This window comes from Neopelma chrysocephalum, unplaced genomic scaffold (assembly GCF_003984885.1).
Source record: "Neopelma chrysocephalum unplaced genomic scaffold, ASM398488v2 Primary Assembly neopelma1_72, whole genome shotgun sequence".
Classification (NCBI taxonomy): Eukaryota; Metazoa; Chordata; class Aves; order Passeriformes; family Pipridae; genus Neopelma; species Neopelma chrysocephalum.
The window spans coordinates 1,013,312-1,027,713 of record NW_020897732.1 but is presented as its reverse complement, the minus strand read 5'-3'; the positions used below and the strand labels follow the sequence as shown (position 1 = coordinate 1,027,713).

The window sequence follows — 14,402 nt, the reverse complement described above, 5'->3', positions numbered from 1 at the left end:
CTTGACATGACTGATGAAACAGATATGTTGCAGAATCAATTAACCCACTCCCATCAGAAGGAAATTAAATGCACAGAAAACTTTTGTTCCAAGGTAGCAGGACTGGTCATATGGGACCATTTACAGTTCTCCAGAAATCAAGGATAAATTAAAACTTTCAATTAATTGCTAGGCATCTCAGCTTTACTGGTAAGTGGGATGAAAAGAGTTGGAGTTCTTTCAGAACTGGGCAGGATTCAGGTCAGAGGTATTGGCTGGGAGGAGGGGGGAGGGGGCAAAACATGCTTTGTAGATATTTACAAGCCCCTAGATGTCCTAGATGGTGATGAAGAAAGGTGAATATAGTAAGAGTGGTAGGAACAGTTTGTCAACAAGTATTGCTGCACATCATGCACGGGAGTTAATAAAATAAATTATACACCACATTTTCCTTTCAAGCAAGCTTTAAATAGTCCATATGTAACAGAATCATGTGTTACAGACAAGAAATTCTTGCTGCCAAAACACAGGATGAGTGTTTTTCCCCATCGTTCTTTCCAAATTACAGACTTAGGAAAAAATATTTCATGAAATTAGAAGACTTTAAAAAATAAAATTATGCTAGAAACCAGAAAACGCCAGTAAAATAGACTGGTGAAGTACATGAACAAGTCATCAGAAGAATGTTAGTACACAGGTACTTACAAAAGAAAACCATACAGGAATGGACATAAAGGCTTTTAAGACACAGATATTAAGCAGGCTAATTCAGGATCAAAGGGTAGAATGCACAGGCTTTATTATAAATTCTGTCATTCATGCATTTGTGTGTGCAGATAAAATATATTTAAAGCCATGTATTTAAATGCCGTCAAGAAGACACCTGAACTTCTCCCCAGCAACACTGTTGACTTCAGGGAAGAATTAAACCCAGTTTTGCTTATTTTTTCACTGGCCATATCCAAACTCATAATCTGCAAAAGGGAACAAAGTATAAGAAAGAAAGCAGGTATTTTATCTGAGCCATTCAGTGACACTGGGACAAAGATCCAAACTCACTTTTTGGTAATGAATGTCCCAGGAATGGAATGTCAGCAACACCAGCCTAGACAGTTCTCAGCTGTGTTTCAGAAAGTGGCTCTAAGAAGAACGATCCAAGGATTGAGTGGGAAAAAATAGAAATTAACCCTGTAGGACATACATACATAGATAGATGGCTTTTTTAGAACAAAATAAGGTAGCACTACTGAGTAAGTGGCAATATGGTGTGTGCATTAAGATATACAAGTGAAATCTGCTTGGGGCACCTTCACTCAGAGGAATAAGTCTTCTTAAAATATAATTATAATAATAATAATACTTCTTTATACTTGCCACTTGTTAGCAATTGTTTACATCGTAGAAAAATAGATAGTATTCTGTAACAAGAAATATAGTTACTTTGTTAAAATGGGCTATTTTAAACCAGCTACTATTCTTTCATATAAAGAATTTCTAAACAGCAAAACAAAAATAGGTAATACTGAGTGCAAAACAGCCAGTGGTATACTTTGCATTGGTTTGAAACACTAGTTGCCAGCTACTATAATTACATGTTCTGTACACTGTACTACAAAAGTCTTCCATCTTTAGAAGCTTTTGGGTTTTTGTTTTTCTTCTCTCTAGGTGGCAAGTATTTAATCCAAGTAAATTCAAACTCTGGAAGTCAGAAATAATTTCACAATCAGTCTTTGCTACTCTTTCACATTCCTTCCCCCACATAGTGCAGCAGCACTTTCTACTTATGGCCAAAACTCCTTGGAGTTAAACAAAGTTTAGAATGTAGATACTTAGAAGTTTAGCTTATAGAGTCACATTCTTTTAAAAATCATTTCACTAATCTCACATGTTTACATTTACACCAATGTAATGCCTCACTTTATAAATTTCACCATCCCTGCTGAAGACTGAAATACAGTTCAGATGAAAACTCTTTGCCAATGGTAGGTATTGTCTCAAATGCTACAAAGCCAGATGGTTCCAATGTCGAAGTTGGATTTTTCTGTGGTCTCCGCAACAGTTTCAGATATGAATAGCTAATTCCTAGTGGCAGTGGTAAAGGCATTGTCAGTACACCATGAACATCACAAATGGAGACAATTTCCAAACATTAAAGAACAAAAAACAAACAAAAAGCACCCAGAAAAAAAAATCAGTGAAACATTCTTAGTAGAGCAGAAATCTCTCTATTCTCCTCTTCATTAATGTCACACCTTTTCAACTTTGGTGGGGTCATAGGTATCTGGAACAAAACAAGAAAGCACTATTAATAATGTATTGTGAAATCTGTTCAGTATTACTAGCTGTGGAAATGAGACATCTTTTCCCTGACTTTTATTAAAAAAAAAAAGAAGCTGATAATGGACTTACCACCTTAAAGTTACATATTATGTTCCTGACCCAAATTCTGTATCTATACCAGTGTAATTTGGGAACAACTTTGATCAAATGCATGGAGATAGAATTTGGGAGGCCTTGGGTAGGTAGGAACAAGCACACTGAATGCTGAGTGATTACTTCTACTTCTCAGATGCTTTTTGGGGAGAAAAAGACATAAGATTTGCTCCCCCTTGTACAGAACATGAAGGAGCAGTAAATGCTTTAAAGATCCTAGCAGGGTGTTTAAGGCTAGCTGAAGGAGTGATTATGCCATGCAGTCATCAGGGTCTTTTCGTTTGATTGCAAATCCTTGGTTTCAGATTAATTCAACAGAAAACAGGAAAGCACAGCTGCGTTGCATCACTATGGCTGTCTCACTTGAGTCTGCAAAGCCGCAGCTCACGTTTTGAACCTTATTCACTAAAGCACTGGGCTGGCTTACTAACACTGTTCTTCATTTTCAGCCTACCCTCCTGTCAGTTCACAGGACATACCACACGTTGCCTTTCCTTTTCCCAAATCCCCAAGGGACACTCTTCTATCAGAATTTTTAATTGGATTTATCCTAGTGTTGGCCACAAAGTGAGCAGACATGAGCCTCATCCTTCACCCTTGTGACTCTGGGATAGGATTGCAACGAAAAGGCTTTGCCTTCTGCGGTCTGCCTGCCCAGTGCCATCATGCAGGTGCCTGACTTACCCTTGGGATGCAGAGTCACGGCTTGGAGGAACCACAGCTACCTACAGAGGAGTCTGTAGGTGCAGAGGGGCCTGGACAAACCGGCACTGCAGCCTGTGCTGCCGTGTGCTACTTGCTGCTCTTACGCAACCCGAGTATCTGTGCTAACCTTAAACGTCCCTCCCGTGGGCTGTACTCCCACAGCACTCGCATTTAAACAGCTGAGCATGAAAACAGTTCCACACATAAATATCACACTTTGGAGTAAAACGTTCATCCTCAGGACTTTCATGTTGATGTGAGTGAATGTCTTCATTCAAACAAGCATAAAAATCCCCAAGGGAAATTTTTGCTTCCGTGTGCAAGTGTCCATCTGCAGCATCCAGACTCATGTCAAGGGGGGGACTGACTAAGAAAGGACTTCTGGATTTGGCCCCATTGGGGGTGGATTCCTGGTGCAGAATCCTTTATCACTGCTCTTGCCCACCCTCCTCAAATTGATAGGCTGGCCAAGAAAGGCGTCTGTGCCAGCAACACCAATCATTTCAGAATTGTTTCTCACTGCTAAGTCTCTTCTGGTATTTCCAAACAGATACCATATGAATGCAAAAAAAATCAACAGGAAAAAAGTTTTTGAGGGCTAGGGCACTCCAGGATAATGCTGCATCTTTCTAAGCTTAATGCACAGATGGTGTGGGAAGATGCCTCTAAAGCAGTAACATTTTTTCTACTGTAAATATTTTGCCATCTAAACTGCTAGAACATACAAAAATTCTGAACTATTCTGTGACAGGTTGACCTAAGAATAAAAACGAATTTACATTTCAGAAACTTGATTTTCCTAAGGCCAGACACATTCACATTATGAGAATTCCCCACAAAATTTCAGGTGCTCACTGTTTCAGGGAGTGGCGGGACAGGGGTAGGTGTGGGGAGGAAGGGATAAAATCAGGCTACAAGACATGGAGCCTCTGGATGGCTCAGTTTATTCCCTTACTTGTGCTTACTCATGCTTTCAGTACCTAAACAACTACACAAAAGTGTCAGGCTGGCAGGCTATGTCACCCTTCTGAGGGGTAGAGACACTGAAGTTCTAGCACTGAAACAGAAATGTTTATTCAACATTTGGTTAAGCTCATTTGAAATGCTCTCTACAGAAACAAAGCCAGATTAGCAGCCCCATGTCTTCAAACGGCAAAGAAGAAAAGACATCCAATGCATTTGGGAACACTTGGAGATGTTCTTCTAATGGCAGTATTTGCATAGTAAGATGAGCTTCTTGCACTGAGCTTTGGCAGAGCTCTTACTCTGAGATGACTGTTCCTCTGCCAAGCTACATTATACATGTGAAAGCCTGTTTCTGCTAAGGGCTCCAGCCTCTGTGACAGGCCCAGTCTGCAATTATAAGACTAACCCTACCTTGTTTCAAATAGAATGGCCTTTTAGAATGGAATATTTGCTCTTTAAAAGCAATGAATACAATGATTTTCCAGGATTAATTCTCATTTGGGCTTACAATTATACCAATGGGCTAGTCTGGAAGCTGCAGTGAGATTTAACAGAGGAAGACACAACATCAGGCCTTTCTATAAACATGAATCTTCAGCCCTGCGCTGTTAAAGTAAGGTGAAGATTTTGTGGCCATTGACAAATTAGGGTCTCTTTGAATGGGAAGAGGTCAGTGGAGGAGTTGCCTGCCCACCCCACATGAGTGCAGCAGGAAAGGAAATCCTTGCCATCCAGACATGGGGAGGGCTGTAATGGCTGTGAGGGAACTGCTGCAATGGGGACACTCCGCAGAACACAAGCCTAGCATTGTCAGCAAGAGGGATAAATTTAGACCTAATTTACTGCAGAATAACTCTCCAATAAAATGCACACAATCTGTTTTGATACATCCCTGAAGTCATGTCACCACAACAGATATTTTCTTCACTCCAGCAGAAACCCCAAGGGAGGAAAGCATATGAAATGCATGTGGTGCATACTAGACCTGATGGGTACAAGAAAGCTGAATTAGCCTGTTTGGAAAATCTGGTCTAGAGAAATACAGTTCAGAGCAGAGAGAGACAAAGATGTGGGATACAGAAAAAGACATGAAGGGAAAGGCTGCAAGACTGCAGGAGTCAATACTTCGAACTTATACAAGCATTTCTCTTCAGATGGAAATGCCTAAATCCAGTTTAAAGTATACTCCATTTAATTCCAGTCCCTCCATACTGGAAAACTGTGAACAGATTTATATTGATGAGGTTTAATGAATAACTTGTGCAGATTTCAAGGTAAAGTGTCAGCTGTTACAGAGAGGATGGAAAAAGGAGGAGGAGATTAATACTAATTTAACAACTTTCACACCGTACATTTGCTCACTCCAATTAATTTAATGGACTAGGCAGGTGGCCTGGGAGATTTATCCCTTTACAGAGAGCTAGGGCAACAACTGATTTTCAGTCGTTCAACACAATGCTGTATGAAAACAGTTTTGGCGAGAGAACAGCTTGTGTTACTTTGGGGATGCATATGGACTACACAAGTTTATATGCTTTCGAGAGATGAGGAACACCAAAAAACAGGGAAAAAAAGGTGTTCACTGAAAAAGTCAAGTTTCTGTTTGACCTGGGGCTAACAGTTATTCTCAACATCTGATCTGGAAAATATTCATGAGAGAGAGAGAATTTTCCAGGCCTCTGAATGCAGCCATTTCCCAGAGGCTTCATAGAAGTACATCAGATTTTTATTTTTAGTTTCTTATGAACTATGATATAGTATGTGTCTATTTAGGTATTAGGGAGGGAAAAAATTGGCATTCAAGGAGAGGCTATGATTGAATCACCACGTGTTCCCAAGCACTGGCACCAGAGTGACTGTCTTGGAACTCCACTGTTTTATCTTGACCATTCCCTGAAACAATTAGACAGAGATGAGACCATAGGGAGCACTCCAGTCTCTGTGAATGAGTTTCAGTATCATAAGAGAGTTTTACAGTAACTATTCCTAAAATGGGATCAGAGAACACTCATCTTTTCCACAAGGAGAGCAAAGTGGGTGGCTCCCAGATGAGGGTAGTACCACCTACAGCCTGTTACTATTTGAGCAGTATACGTGGGCATAAGCAAACCGATCATGCCCATTACATAAGAAAAGAGTACCCATCTGGATCTCCCACAATAGGGTCTTACCTAAAGAAAAATCTCTGCTGATCTTCTTCTTGTCCATTCCACCTAAACATCCATTTTCACTGAGAGAGATAACACGCTTGGAAACAGCCCCTGAGCTTGCCAGTTTGCTTCCTCTCTCCTCTTGTACCTTTGACAGCTTCTCCTCATCGACCTCCTCTCCCGAGTCTGCGCTCTTAATGCTCAGACGTCTCATCCGGGACACAGAGTCAACTTCTTTCATCCGCACTAAGCGATCCATGGCAGTCCGGCTCGGAGGAGAGGTGAGCTTGCCTTGAAGTGTCTCTATCACTTTCGAGGTGGTTCTCACTCTCTTTTCTGAATGCTGATACACAGGTGACTTGCAAACCAAGTTTTGGTCCTCACCTTGGCTGGGACTCACAGGTTTTTCAAGAACTTGCTCAGTTACCCGTGTTTTAGCGCTGGCTTCCCGGTGAGTGGTCTGGCATTCATCAGGGTGTAAAGATCGTCCTCCAGCTCTGACAAAGAGAGCACTCTCTGTCCAGCCACACTTTCGTCTGCCTTCATAAGAATCCTTTTTTCCTTCTTTGTCACTTACTGTGCTCTCCACTGATGATGACTCAAAGTCCTGAGCCCCATTTGCAGGGCTAGTGCATGGGTGGGGCCCAACATGGTCATCTGGAAGGAGAGACTCCACTGCTATATCTATACCTAAAATTCTTGCAGCTCTTGCCTGCAATGACTCATTCACAGGGATTTCCACTGCATTTGCATTTGAAGAGTGATCAGAGTTGTTAGCACCAGGTTCTGGGGCCACATCAAGTCCCACTGACCTCAAATCTGGCTCAGAGCACCCTTGGTTCCTCTTCGTTAGTGACAAACGTACTACCGAGCCTCTCTCTAATACTGTATCATTTGTGGGAGTTGCACCTTTGCTCAGTTTAACAAAGTCTAGGTAATTTTGGTCTTCACTCATCTCCTGCAAGACAGGGTTATTGAAAGGATTACTGTGACATGAACTGCTTGAGCTACTGGACAAAGCTCTCCTGACAGGGCCAACATGAACTGGCTGCTTGCTCATGCTGCTCTTGGCTTCCCCTGTCCCCATTTCTGTTATCAGACTTCCATCTGCTGGCCTGACTCCTTCACTGCTCCCTCCTGGATGCGAGCAGCCTTTAGAGCCAACATAGCCTGGCTCAACACCATGCTCTGTCCCCACACTCCAACTTTCAGACTTACTTTTAACTCTTCCTGACCTAAATACAGGCACCTCTGGCGTAACCAGTTCTGATTTCCCACCATGTTTTGGCTCCTGGTTTGATTTCTCATTTCTGGATGTCCTCCTCTGCATAAGGGCACCTGCCTGCAGAGAGGCTGCAGCACTTTCCAAGTCTTCTTCACTGCTTGTGCTCTCCTCCTGCCCTTGCAGCTCCTTGTTAAAACTTTCTAGCTCACTTATTGCATCCCATGGACGACGACTTACAGGTTTCAACAGGAACTGCCCAAACAGCTCTTTACTGTTGCAGGGAGCACTTGGTTCCCCCTTAATTACATCTCCCCTGGAAAGAAGGCCATTTTCCCTCTCCTGGGCAGGCACAGGCTGGCTGTGGTGGGCTTTTGGGGAGGGGGTCTGAAGGACTGAGGTGGCAGTCCTGGAAAATGCACTGTTGCTAGACTGGCTGAGGTACATCTGACCCTTCATACCGTAACTGCTCTGCCTGCAGCCTCTCTCTTCAGAAGGTGACCCTGTCTGTTTTGCCCCTATCGTGGATGCTGTACATCCCAGGCGTTTTGGAGACAGCAGTTTGCTACTATCAAGCTGCCCAGGCTTTGTACCATGTAAAAATTGTGGGCTTTCAGGTTCTTCACTGAAACTGGTCTGTGTCTGCTGGTCTTTGTACTGATCACCTGGCCAGGAGCCAGAATATTTGAGCTCTCTGTGTTTTGTAGGCTGAATAAACCTGAGGTCATTCATTTGTTTGAACTCTTCTGGTCTCCACAGCTCTTGTTTTTGTAACTCATTTTTATTGGTCATGCTTCCTGTAAGCGCTTGTAACTCCAAGTCCGTTGAAGACATACTTAAGAGACTTTGTTCTTGCAAAGCCCCATTGTTATCAAACCCATTCTTATCAGGGCTCTGGGTTATGTTGTTGTTCCTATCTGTATCTGGCAGATTGGATTCTGATTTAATTGGGATAGAGACCAAACAAAATATAGTTTCATTCATTTTTTTCTTTGAACTCTTTTTGCTCTGCATCCCAGTTCCAGGTTCAAACTTTTTCACTTTTGTAACAGTCTCACAGGTGCTGTCCATATGTGAATTTCTTACAGAAAGTTTGCCTTTCGCGTACTCTGTGCTGGCTTCGTTACGGGGGCTGTGATTAGTTGCACTACAATTGTCTCTTTGGTCCGGCAAGGCACAATTTTCCTGATCTCGGATGGACGGTGCCAACCATCTGTTGCTATGGGTGGAGCTGTAGGAAGTTCTTTCTCCCTTTGCAGAACTGGACAAGTTTGATGCATCCACAAAGGCACTGTTGTACTGTACTTCAAGACTTCTCTCTTGCAAAGCACCAGAACTGGGACTACATACATTTTCAGTGTATTTAGCATTGTCCTGCAGACCTTCCAGTGGTGCAATTTTAATATGTCGTATCCGAGGATCATCAAAGGGAATGTACTGGACAGAACGCAGGTGGTCAGCAGGGCGCCTTGCATGGCTTTGCTTCCCATGAGGAAAATGGTTGTCTTTGCAAGGGTCACCCACCACTTCAAAAGTATTCATGGCTGGTCGTTGGCTGGGGACGACCCGCTCTGCAGCACCCTGTGGATCGCTGCTGGCGCACGTGTCGGCATTAGGCACTTCACTGGGGGAACGTGGGGTCACGGTTTGGTGAGGTGGGGATTTGTAAGAAGGAGGAGGTACGTACACTGGGGGCTCCAAACCAGAGTCTGGAATGCAAACATCTTGCCTTGGCTCATTAACTTTGGCTGAGTAGGAGGTGGGTTCATCTTTCTGGTAGTGATCCTGGAAACCCACGGTTTCTGCAGGTGCCCTAGTCTGCCGCTGCAGTTCGTAGGATGGAGGCTTGAGAGGTCTCCCATACTTGGGTTTCACCAGGGGAAGGAAATGGCCTCCCATTCCATGGTGCTTGGCAGGTTCTACACTCAGTCTGTTTGGGGAATAGGAGGGAGTTTTAGTTACACTGAGCGAGTTGTTACTGTTGGTCAGGGAGGGTATTTCCACGCACCTCATGCTCTCGGGTGAAAGGACCCTCGGCAATGACTGTGATTTCCCCTTGCTGTGGGTGCTGAGTACGTTGTCTCCCAGGGTCAGTGAATACAGCTCTTGGAGCAGCTTCTCCCTGTCACCCTCGGACATTTGCCTCCCTACCTTTTTTGGCTGGTTCCAGCTTTCCATTCCCAGATTTTGCCATTTACAGTCACCGGGCACTTCACAGCTCTCCTGCAAGCCGCTTCGCCTGACATACCCTGCGCCTGTCCCCACCTTCAGCTGATTCTCCTTGGGGTGCTGGGGTGCCCCTGGGGCTGCAGCCAGGCTTTTCATTTCCACACTGGCTTTCTGGGAATAGCCTAGCAGCACACTGAAGTCCTGTCCTCGTCTTCTCCAGTAGGCGAGATCTTTATCAGTCTTGGGCTGGGAAGACCGTGCTAAATGAGGCCTGTCACAAACCCTGAAAAAAAACCACAGCATCAGAGGCAGTGTGCACAGGTGCCCTTTCTTTCTCGTATGGATAAGGCCACTAGGAGGTCAAACGATGAGTTATGCTAATGGAGTTTATGTAATCTATTTGCAACCAGATGACTATGATTTTAATGAGAGGATTTAAAAGTCAGTCATTAACATGAGTAAAGGAAGGGACAGAAGCTCTTTTGACATGTTGTTAGCTATGCAAAGCTGTTAGAAAGAAAGACAAATGCACACAGTTACGTGCTGTGCAAACATGCACAGTCCTCCTTGATGGACACTAGAAAACTGTCCCTGCCCACGGCAGGGGGCTTGGAACTAAATGATCTTGAAGCTTCCTTCCAACCCAGGCAATTCTCTGATTCTCTGATTCCATTCTAAAACCAGAAATTACTGTCTTGAACTTACTTCTGCACCCTGCTAAATCAAAATCATACCACAGACTGCTGTGGTATGCAAGTTTAATAGGATTCCAGGCAGCACAGGTAGGGAGAACGGGTAGATAGCTATTTTGTAAGATTTAAGATACATTCTGTCAGAAACATGATTTGCATCCTAGCATAAGTGCTGAAATTAAACATGTCATTTCCAGAATTGATTCTTGTTCTTCTTTCTAAGGGAACAAAATTCTTCAAAGTGCTTTGGATTAAATCACGTCACAACAATGGTGATGTATCAATACAGTTCTGAATAAGACGGAACCAATATTTAAAATGTAAAATACATCAAAAGAAGTATAATTTTTTAAAATAAAAGAGGGATGACCTCCAGCAATCTATTACTGAAATATGGAAGACATTGGACATTTTATTGCAGATTAGAAATTCAGAAAACAGATTTACATGAACAGAATGGGTTCTTTGTGTGTTCTGAACAGAGTGTAAACTCTTTTATACATTACCGCAGAACAAAATTGGTACCCTTTTATATAAATAATTAATTTTCTACCTGAATTGCATTCTGCTATTCTTGTACCTAAGGTGTCCAACAATATAACTGCCTTTACACTATGTGGCTGCCACCAGCATAAGACTGGAAAGAAAAATCAAAATTGACAGAAATAGGACAAGTATGTACTTAGAACTCAAGAATTTCTTTCTTTTCTCTTCACTCCAAGGTATATAAACAGTGTCATCTGGCTCTTTTTTACTAAAAACAATGATCTATTTAAATAGGAGTTTGTGAAGATATAATACAAGTCAAAATTCAGAAGGAAAATTAAGCCATCCAGATCCACAGCAATTTTTTTAAATGTATATTAACTTCATCCTGTGAGTCTAAAAGTTTTAAAACCAAACTGGGATAAGGAGCATCTTGTTCATATTAATTCAACTGGATTAAGACTGAACATCTGAACAAAATGTTCTGCTGCTGAAGCACAAAATACAGTTCGATTGCTGAACCCCAGGAAGTAACAGACGTCTTCATTAATCAGTGAGATATAACAGGACACCTCCTATATCAGAAAGCTGATTGCAGTGACAATGAACATTTCCATGTGGAAACATACAGCTAGACAAATGCTGTCTTCTACCTTTTCATCTCACCCCCATACTGCTGTGGCACCATTTGTATCTGTGTTTACAAAATGGGGTGAGAAACAGGGTCTAGCAATAGTGAGGAGGGAAGGGACAAGTTGCTCTTTCTGTTTGATTTCATCCATCATCATAAAAGGGTCTACAGAAATTGCAGGAAGTACACAGTCATAGATTCCAAGATCAGAAGAGACCATTACAATTATTTAGTTTGACATCTTGCTCAGCGCAGGCCATCAGACTTCTACGTCTTTGAAATGATTCCTGCTTCAGTGGTATCATCTCCTAGAAAAGCATCTAAAAATCTTGATTTTTAAGTTTCCAGAGATGTTGTTGCAAAGCTTAATTCACCATTTAAAAAAACCCCAACAAAGTAAACCCAAATTCTTATCAACAGGAAGGTTGTTTCTCCATTTATTAAAAGCTGTTTAAAAGATTAAATTTATTTTTAAAGGTTAATAACTAGGCTCCAGTAATGAACTTCAGAACACGATACAAACCACCATGTAACCTGTACTATGTCATCATTGCAACAGGAATGTAGAAAAGACATTTAAAAGACGGTATTTAGAGCATTTTAAACCTGATCTTTTCTAAGATCTATTCAAAGGACAGACAGTATCAGCCTCTCTAGCTCCTGGCTAAGGCACTAGAAATGGTTACACAGACAGTCTCTATAAGGGACCCCATAAACCTCTGGAAAAGATGAGACTGCACTGCACAGTGGGAAGGCGATGCTCCAAGGACCCTCCAGTTTAGCTCTATCCTGAAGTCTCCTCTGCTCCCAGTGTTGGGAGAGTAGCTCCTTCACACTGCATGCAGGGGTGGCAGGTAGGCAGGAGGAAGTGGGGCAACACAGCATGACCACAGCTTGTGGCCAAAAATGCAGCAGAGAGTGCCTCCTTCCAGGACATGTAACACTTCTGAGTCTTGCAGTTAATGAAGAGGTGGAAGGGGAAGCTTCCAAGAGCCACTCCAAGTTCAATACGCTTCACTACAGCCTCAGCAATGCCACATCTCTGGATAGCAAGTACCAGTCATGGTGCAGTCTTTGTGATCGTGACACATATTCAGTGAAAAGACCACACAGTCCCTCTTAGCAGCAGCTCATCTCTGACTGTGCCACTACCCAATTCAGTCTCTCCATGATGTGCTGGTACCGACGCACACCCGGGCACAGCAGCTTGCAGATACCTCACAGCTGGGAGAGGTGCCAAGGATGGAGCAGTCCCATGGGACCAACTGTGGAGATTTAAGTGCTGAGAACAGAGTGGTCCCATGGGACCAAGGAAGTGGATTTTAACATTATGAACTCTTTCCTAACTGGTCTGCTTCTAATGAATAGCATATTTGCTGTCAAAGTGCTTTGAATTGATTCGATATAAAATTAATCTAATTAAAACTGTGTAAAACCCTCAAACTATTTCTAGCTTTCTATGAATTTTAGTCCTTTACAAGAAATGAGGCCATCAGTCCACCCTGCACTGGCTGCATGACTGCATTTCACTGAGCTGTCATGCTCAGAGCAGTGGGTTGAAGCGGCCCAGTTCCCTAAGGTGACACTGGACCAGAAGGACCTCATGTGATGCAGATAATGGGGCCAAAAGTGAAAGAGTGTGGCACAGGCTTTGAAGTCCAAACCCTGCAGAATGAGGCCACTGCAGGGGTATCTGTAGAGTGTCTGTCCCTGCTGCTTGCTGACACCATGCAAGCAGTAGGTGTTGGGCACTCACTAGTTCACCCTGCCTGAGCTGCAGGCACCGGCACAGATTTGGAGGCCCAACAAAGAGGCACTCGTAGAAAGGCAGCAAGGTGGAAAAATTTTCAGAGGGCTTTTCTGGACACTGGCAGCTTCTGTTCTATTTTGGGAGCCTCTCCTGACATACACTCTTCTGAGACTCAGCATTGTGGAACACCAGTATGCTTTTCTAATTTTTCCAGAAAATAATCTCTTTAACAACGTTATCTATTTATCTCTAAATTTGCTACCTACCAACATAACTCCTCCCACACAAACAGCTAAGCAAAATGCCTCTTCTCTCCACACAGAAGAGAATCAGCAGGGAGTCTTCTTTCTGTGAACCCTCTCATCTCTACCCAAAAAGGGTCAGCTTTCCCATATTCTTTGACTTGTCTCCTCTTCCAAACTTTTACTGTGCGGACTCTGAATGCTCAGTTAAGCAAGGACAGCCAGGACAGCCCTCTCACCATCTGCTCCCTCATGCTTTGCCTGAAGAACAACAGGATAGAGCAAAACCCCACTCTCCCACTCCACCAGGGCATCACTCCCCCATCATGTGAAGCAGGAGCAGTGGGTGGTGTGGTGCCCACATGCAGTTGTTATGAAGCCTCTCTCCTCCTCAGCAAGGTTTAATTAGCAGAACAACCTTAATAAGCAGAGACAACACCATCATGCCCTGCCATCACAAAACACCCCAAGCCCTGCAAACCTGCCTGCAAAGGCAGCGAGGAGGCTGGCAACATCACTCACTTCTGTGGTGTACAGGAGGTGATTAGCTCTTCTACACCAGTGGTGTAAACAACAGTGTGGTGTAGCTAATTCCCTGGCCCAGGAGTCTGAGCCATGCTCTGAGTTGCTGTGGAGCTGGTCACTGTCTGTGAAGGTAGTTGGGACACACACACACCACCTCTTCAGGCCCTCTCCTGCTACTGTGCTGGCTGGGAAAGCAGCACCAGCCTGTAATGCCCAAAGAGTATCTTGCTGGATGGTCATCCCCTCTTTGGGCCCAAATGGCCCCCAGGTCTCTACGATGTGCAGTTCTTTGCCAGCCTGAGAACCAGAAGGCTACTTCCCACAACAGCCCAGAAACCAGGCAGCAATATCAAAATGTCTGGTGGAGTTCACTATGACCCAGCTGCCACAGGCCCAAACACTCCAAACTGGGCCATCACAAATATCTTCTTGTCAGTTTTAAAGTAGCTCAC

The 14,402-nt window shown here is 43.4% G+C and overlaps 1 protein-coding gene across 7 annotated transcripts in view; it reads right to left on the bottom strand.

Annotated features, from left to right (window-relative positions):
- Positions 1 to 425: 425 nt before the first annotated feature.
- JCAD (junctional cadherin 5 associated) overlaps positions 426 to 14,402 on the bottom strand; it is a 60,290-nt gene continuing 46,313 nt past the window's right edge. For 6 of the 7 annotated variants that reach the window (XM_027686872.1, XM_027686875.1, XM_027686871.1 and 3 more), the window contains 2 exons: positions 6,255 to 9,907; positions 426 to 2,260 (listed from right to left, as the gene is read on the bottom strand). In XM_027686872.1, coding sequence (XP_027542673.1) covers positions 2,226 to 2,260; positions 6,255 to 9,907 — 3,688 coding nt within the window. In that variant the 3' untranslated portion in view covers positions 426 to 2,225. The remainder of the gene's footprint in view (positions 2,261 to 6,254; positions 9,908 to 14,402) is intronic. The other variant, XM_027686876.1, reaches the window with a different exon arrangement.